This window comes from Mizuhopecten yessoensis, unplaced genomic scaffold (genome assembly GCF_002113885.1).
Source record: "Mizuhopecten yessoensis strain PY_sf001 unplaced genomic scaffold, ASM211388v2 scaffold523, whole genome shotgun sequence".
Lineage (NCBI taxonomy): Eukaryota > Metazoa > Mollusca > Bivalvia > Pectinida > Pectinidae > Mizuhopecten > Mizuhopecten yessoensis.
The window spans coordinates 1,663,644-1,671,737 of record NW_018403589.1 but is presented as its reverse complement, the minus strand read 5'-3'; the positions used below and the strand labels follow the sequence as shown (position 1 = coordinate 1,671,737).

At 36.7% G+C, this 8,094-nt stretch overlaps 1 protein-coding gene and 1 long non-coding RNA gene across 2 annotated transcripts in view; both read left to right on the top strand.

The window, feature by feature from the left end:
- LOC110450049 overlaps window positions 1–3,884 on the top strand; it is an 8,187-nt gene extending 4,303 nt beyond the window's left edge. Inside the window, exons 2-3 of the long non-coding RNA XR_002462928.1 lie at window positions 1,137–1,243; window positions 3,822–3,884. This is a non-coding gene — a long non-coding RNA (uncharacterized LOC110450049). The remainder of the gene's footprint in view (window positions 1–1,136; window positions 1,244–3,821) is intronic.
- Window positions 3,885–3,940: 56 nt separating this feature from the next.
- LOC110450643 lies at window positions 3,941–8,050 on the top strand. The gene is made up of 4 exons (XM_021498267.1): window positions 3,941–4,021; window positions 5,459–5,605; window positions 5,917–6,067; window positions 7,806–8,050. Exons 2-4 carry the CDS (start codon window positions 5,555–5,557, stop codon window positions 8,048–8,050), a joined length of 447 nt encoding a protein of 148 aa, XP_021353942.1. The 5' UTR covers window positions 3,941–4,021; window positions 5,459–5,554.
- Window positions 8,051–8,094: the final 44 nt, after the last annotated feature.

Genomic DNA, 8,094 nt, shown 5'->3' with positions numbered 1-8,094 from the left:
CCCCCCCACCCCCACACACACACACATACACACACACACAATCCCCCACATAGTGACATAGAACAAAGGAACTTATAGATGCGAGACAGTCTTTTCCATGAACATACAAAAAAGGTCGGCTTCAAGCAATCCTACATAACATCATGTAATGAAATCATTTAACAACAAGCGCCTGGTGGCCAAACAATACCCGTTTCCGAAACATTATATTCAGCTATTAGTCCCCTCTCTGTTAAAAATATTGTACAAAAATATTTGAAACACTGAATTTGAACTGAATTTGAACTGAATTTGAAACCTCCAATATCGTATATGTTATTGATCGTGGTCTCTATGGTTTCATATATGTTATTGAGCGTGGTCTCTATGGTTTGATATATGTTATTGAGCGTGGTCTCTATGGTTTGATATATGTTGGTGTAACAAAAAGACAATTACGACTCCAACTGAAAGTACGACAGCGAGCTGAAGAGAAAATCAATGTTTATATAATCATTTTAACCTCCCTGTACTTTCAATTCTGTTTGTCCGTAATTTAGAAAATAATTATTATCCAGCCAATTGCCTTAACTGATTAGACAACAAAGGCAACATATCATACTTTTAGCAATGCTTCGCCATCACTTGAGATAATGAGTGTTGGAGTAAATCACGAGTTTCCTATTTATTTGTTCTAAGAAAGTCCTTCTCTTATATATTTCAGGCTAGTTGCGGAAAATATGTAGTTTATCATACTATAACTTCTTTTTTACATTTGACATTTATTTACATTTAATAGAAACATGAAATTAACATGTGGAACAATTCAAAATATATTGTGATTGAAAACAATAACGGTTGCTTTAAACCAAGTTTGCTTATTGTTTTAATAAATCAAAACTTACTGTTTAAACAAATTAATGTATCGTTAGTTTTTTAATTAACCTCAGTTACTCAATGCTTTAGAAACTTATTCAAAATACTTTGATTTTGTTAGACATACAACTATCTGCATGTTTAATAGTTTATCTTATCTTACTTAGTTTGTATTACTTCTACGAGAGCAAATATCTATCAGATTGGTAATTATGTCGTTAATTTTTAGATTATTTCAAACATCTGAACAATTTGGACTTATGTGTTTTTTCCGTTATAAGAACAGAATCGACAAGAAGACGTCTGCAGGACATCAAACTAATAACGACGATGCACCCATCTTTCCTGATTGTAGTAACAAGCTTCCTGTTGAACTTTCCAGTTTCAGGTATGTAGGAAAGAGATTATGAATTCACTTACCCTTAATACCCAACAGAGCGTATCGTTTGCTACCAGTGACGTATCTGGCGTGTTTTAAGTGACCAGTGCTTCTGTTGACCAGTGACGTATATGTAAAAAGAAAAATGTTGTCACTCATCCCTGTTACAATCTAGAACATGACTTTGTGACCAGTAGCTTATCTTGAAGCCAGCCATGGGCCCTTGCAGAACATGACTTTTGTGACCAGTTACATATCTGGAAGCCATCCTTGGGCCCTTGCAGAACATGACTTTTGTAACCAGTTTAAGATCTTGAAGCCATCCAGTGCAGAACATGTTACATATCTAGAAACCGACCCAGTTAACCACCAAATGTGACTTTCGACCAGTTACTTATCTTGAATTCATCTCTGTTATCAACCAGATTATGGCTTTGTGACCAGAAACATATCTTGAAGCCATCCCTGTTTCCCACTTGAATATTACTGTTACCCACCAGAACATGACTCTTGTGACTAGTGACTTATCTCGAAGCCATCCCTGTTTCCCACTTGAATATTACTGTTGCCCACCATAACATGACTCTTGTGACCAGTGACTTATCTCGAAGCCATCCCTGTTCCCCACTAGAATATTATTGTTGCTCACCAGAACATGACTCTTGTAACCAGTGACTTTTCACGAAGACATCCCTGTTCCCCACTAGAACATTATTGTTTTCCACTAGAACATGACTCTTGTGACCAGTGACTTATCCCGAAGCCATCCCTGTTCCCCACTAGAAAATTGTTTCCCACCAGAACATGAGTCTTGTGACCAGTGACTTATCACGAAGACATACCTGTTCCCCACTAGAACATTATTGTTTTCCACTAGAACATGACTCTTGTGACCAGTGACTTATCACGAAGCCATCCCTGTTTCCCACTAGAATATTATTGTTGCCCACCAGAACATGACTCTTGTAACCAGTGACTTATCACGAAGACATCCCTGTTCCCCACTAGAACGTTATTGTTTCCCACCATAACATGACTTTTGTGACCAGTGACTTATCTCGAAGCCATCCCTGTTCCCCACTAGAACATTATTGTTTCCCACCATAACATGACTTTTGTGACCAGTGACTTATCTCGAAGCCATCCCTGTTTCCCACTAGAATATTATTGTTGCCCCCCAGAACATGACTCTTGTGACTAGTGACTTATCTCGAAGCCATCCCTGTTCCCCACTAAAATATTATTGTTCCCCACCAGAACATGACTCTTGTGACCAGTGACTTATCTCGAAGCCATCCGTGTTCCCAACTAGAACATTATTGTTCCCCACCAGAACATGACTCTTGTGACCAGTGACTTATCACGAAGACATACCTGTTCCCCACTAGAACATTATTGTTTCCCACCAGAACATGACTCTTATGACCAGTGACTTATCACGAAGACATCCCTGTTCTCCACTAGAACATTATTGTTTCCCACCAGAACATGACTCTTGTGACCAGTGACTTATCACGAAGACATCCCTGTTCCCCACTTGAATATTATTGTTTCCCACCAGAGCATGCCTCTTGTGACCAGTGACTTATCTTAAAGCCATCCCTGTTCCCTACTAGAACATTATTGTTTCCCACCAGAACATGACTCTTGTGACCAGTGACTTATCTCGAAGCCATCCGTGTTCCCCACTAGAACATTATTGTTTCCCACCAGAACATGCCTCTTGTGACCAGTGACTTATCACGAAGCCATCCCTGTTCCCCACTAGAACATTGTTTCCCACCAGAACATGACTCTTGTGACCCGTTACTTATATCGAAGACATCCCTGTTCCCCACTAGAACATTATTGTTTCCCACCAGAACATGACTCTTGTGACCAGTGACTTATCACGAAGCCATCCCTGTTCCCCACTAGAATATTATTGTTTCCCACCAGAACTTGACTCTTGTGACCAGTGACTTATCTTAAAGCAATAAAAAAAACACCCACCAGAACATGCCTTTTTATGATCAGTAACGTTATTTGAAGCCATCCCAGTTAACAACAAGAAGATGACTTTTGTGGCAACTAGATTATTTCGAAGCCAGCTATGGTCTTCACGTTAACATGTCTTTTGTGACCAGAAACTGATCTTGAAGACATCCTTGTTCCGCACCAAAACAAGATGTTTATGACCAGAAACTGATCTTGAAGCCAGCCCTTGTCTAAACAAGAACACGACCTTCAATGGCAAGTAACTGATCTGCAAGACATCTCTGTTCCCCACCAGAAAATGGCAGTTGAGACTAGTAACTGATCTTGAAGCCATCCCTGTTTCCTGCCAAAACATGACCAGCAGCTTTTCGTGAAGATATCCAAGTAACTTAACAGAACGCGTGTCTATAGCTGCCTTGTTTCAATAGATGAGACAATGATGATTTCAGATTCTATTTTAGCTCCGTATTCTAACATGATATGATATATTTTTTGGAAGAATTTAATCACAAATCTTCATCAAAGAACATAAAACGGAACAAGGATTATCCTTGTGTTGATCATGCATATATCAAATTTAAACATTGGATGTTTTCTCCTTTTCTCATAGAGACGGACAAGATGTGGTGTTCTGAATACCTTCTGTCTGGTTTTTCTGGTGTTCCGAACGAAGCGTTTACGGCATCTAGTTCCTTTTCGGAACAATACGACTATAGTCCTGATAATGCTCGACTGTATTTTGAAAGACCCAATCTCAACAGCGGTTCTGGATGGTGTTCCAATCACATAAACGAGGAATCCTATATACAAGTAAACTAGTTTTAACAATTTGCGTATTGCATGTAATGTAACACTTGGTGTAAATAGCTTACCATCTACTATTAGAAAGTCAAATACCCTGGCCAAGTTCAAGAGGGACATCAAAACTCACCACTTCACGTCTGCATTTTAGAATCTTTGCATAGACGTCATGTAAATACCACCCTTTCATTTGTTCAATTATGTGCACATTGCTTGCTTAAATGTATTACAGTGATTGCAAGCCTTTGTTTTTTGCTTTCACAATTATAACTATTACTATTATCCATATGTGGTAAAGCGCTTTAGAGTAATTTTACAAATTATATAGGGCGCTATATAAATGTTGTATACTATTATTATTATATATTCAATAATTGACAAAATGATTGGACCGAAACTATCAAGTATATTTGTACTTAATGAACAAATTCCATGAACCGAAACATGCAATTATAACTAATGACATATTAATCGATATTTTCTTGGTATTTTGCCAGTATATACAAGTATTGATTATAATATGCACAACGTCAATAAGCTAAAAATTACCGTAATGATTAGTAATTTGCCTTTCAATTACTCGTGATATACACTAGTATTGGCAAATTCGACGAACCAAAACGAGATAAGCATCAACTTTTTAGCTTCAATTACAATTATGCCATCCAATGGTCGATAGATAAAAATCGAATAGTTATCCTTATATTTCATCTTGGTGTTTGTCCTGTTTTCACAAAACTATGCAACGAAATAGTTCATAACCATATATTTATGTATCCACTTGTCTTTTTTGGAAAGAAAGACCTCATGAAAATAAAAATAAAACATTCCTAGTTTGTAATGAGGTCCGTTTTTCTATTTAAAACGAGTGTTTGGAAAGAATTATTACAGTGTTTCTATTTTCATAAATAAATATATAAATAGTTTTCATACACATATTTTTTATAGAATAGTAATAGAGGGTGGATTAAATACTCATCTAAAAAACAGAAAACAATAATTCAAAAATGGAATTTCATTGAAAGACTAATAAATGTTAATATGTTATTGGTGATATAAACAAAACATGTTAATCAATTTAAAAGATCTATAAGATGTAGAGATATGAAACGGTGTTTTATATTTTTATATTGGCCTTATAGAAGGAGTGTATAGTGTATATATATGTTATCTCAATAAACTGTGTGTAGAGAACATATGGACAGTGGCATTAAGTTATATTGAAGTAGTACTGTGGCTTCATTTATTATGTTAAATTAATTGTGACATCAAAAACATTGAATTGAAAAATTGTTTTCATGGTTATATAGCAAGTCTAGTTCTGTTTCCATACAGGAAATGTTTTAGGGTTTACAGACCATGACGAGGAAACACATTGTTTTCTGACATAACCATAGGAAAATTATTTTGATCTTCTCAACATTATTTATTCGGACTTTTATACAGGTAGAATTTGAAACCGAAGCGACAGTAGATTCCGTGTCAATACAATGTCGTGGTGACTATCCACAATGGGTGAAGACATTCTACCTATTATACAGTATGGACAATGTTACCTGGACAAGGGTGATGTCCTCGGACAACAACCCTGAGGTAATGTAGAATTCGGAGAATGTAACTGATGACAAAATATTGCTCCACTTAAATAGACAACATGTTCCTTTTTTCTGCTGACTTAATATCGTTAAATCAGTTATATTTGTTATAATAACACTTTCTTATACACATATTATTAATTTATTTTATCATAACACTAGTATAACATCATATTACAGTTATATTTGTTATCATAACACTATCATATACCCATATCACTAATTGTTGTTATCATAATATTGTTATTAACATATTAAGCGATGGTTGTTGTTATACCAATATCGTTCACACATATAATTTGATTACAGTTGTTTACTGGAAATACGGACGGCAACACTGTTGTGAGACATATCATCAACCCCCACATCACAGCCAAGTACTTCCGGGTCAACACTAGGATGTGGCAAAGTCGGCCTTGTCTTAGGTTCGACCTTGGCGGATGTAAACTTCAACCTATGGGTAATATATTTCATTTTTGATTAGCAATTTTATTACATATAAATATATTTATTAAGTAATGAAAAATAAATTCAATTAATACAAATTGTTTCAAAATGCGCTTTAGTGGGAAATACTTTCACCTGCTGCTTTCTTTGGCTTCCTGATTTTCGTCAGGCAATTTTAATGTTATAATAAGAAGAAAAATGTGTTGTGAATAATAGTACGGGCTTTTGAAAAGATTCTTGTTACAAACCAACAAATGTTTCTATGTGACGTTTCGATAACTAGTACGGTATGTATCAGACAAATGACCATTGAAGCGTATATACACAAAGGTGTAAAATATGTACGAGTTATCCACAAGTCAATATCGATTCGGCTACGATGTAAGCGGATGTACAATTAGTTGTTATATATGTACCGAAATAACTCGATTCAGCTGCGCTCTGTTTAATACTTGGTCATAGATGTGCGAGTGTATGTGAGCCCCATCAACTCGATTTAGAACTGGCCTACTTCGGCTTATCCAGATGGCTTTCTATATTTGTCGCTTGAACAGATTGCTCTCTCTGTCCAATACTTTGGAGTTATCCCAGTCAATCACATTATTTTTATGTGTGGCATGGTCTGTGATTGCCGATTTATTTATCTGGGACTCCGACTGCTTCCTTTCTGATTTGGTGAAGTTATTTCCTTCTTGGGTTTCCTTCTCTCCGGTGTTCACGAAGGTGGACCCCAAATCGCCTTCCAGTCTCTCCAAAATACGATGCGTCACATGTTTGCATCCGATTTTGTATACGCATTCTGTGACGTTTTCTTTATGTGTTTTATCCTTAGGGTGTACTAGGATATTACGAAGCGTCTTGTGGGGTTTCATGACTGTTGCTATGCCATGATCGCGATATACACACTCTGGATGGTTTCGGATATACCTTTTATATACGGGATGACCACTTGACCTTGGGTTTTGTTCTTATCCTTGATTGGCCTTTTCTTGTTCTTCCCATCTATAACCAAGTATTAAACAAAGCGTTGCTGATTCGACGAGTCATATCGGTACATAAATAACATTTATAACAACTTATTGTACATAGGCTTACAGTGTAGTCGAATCCACAATGATTTGTGGACAGGGCAACTCGTACACATTTTACACCTTTGTGTACATACGCTTCACTGTCCATTTGTTTGATGAAGATGACAGAGTACATACCGTACTAGTCATCGAAACGTTACTTAGAAACATTTATTGGTTGTGTAACAAGAATGTTTTCATAATCCATACTTACCAACATAAGGAAAATGTTTAAAAATAAAACGGGATATTGTAAGTGACAGTTGCATTGATAATGCTTCACTGATTGTCCTCATCTAAGCTTACTGTATATTTTATTTGATCAAAGATGACGTCCGAAGCACAGTCGGATCTAGACACTGGCCTTGTGGTTTTCAGATATTGCTTGATGGGTTTCTAATTGAGTAAAATATATCTTTAATTTGATTTTAAATTATCAGTTTGTTACGTATTCTAAAGCCCTGGAAGAAACCACTTTGGATCCGCTACTACCAATCGATTCCTGATCTCGCGAAGCCATCCTTTTTTTCGTTTATCTTTGCTTTGTATAAATCTCAGAACAAATTGGTTCCATTTGCGAGATATTCATGTTACCCCTCCATATAAAATTAAAAACAGAAAATACAAGTTATATTGAGATAGCGTTATTCCATGTTTTTTCTATGTATATGTTGATTACAGTGTTGAGTCGATATGCCCTAGCCTCCCTACCATCTATGTCGACCTTGGGTCAGCCCATCAGCCTACAGCCACCTGACCCCTCCGCCCATCGCTGTGGTATCGCCTGTCACAGACAGACTGGCTGTGTGTCCTTCAGGTTCGACGCGACGACCCAAAATTGTCACGGATATACCTCGATCAGGAAAACGTCTTTCTCCAGACATGAAATTCCTTACTACTACAACACAGGTAACTCATTTTGCTGAGTATTATACAATCTACAAACTGGCAATTGTTGCCTCGTACCTTC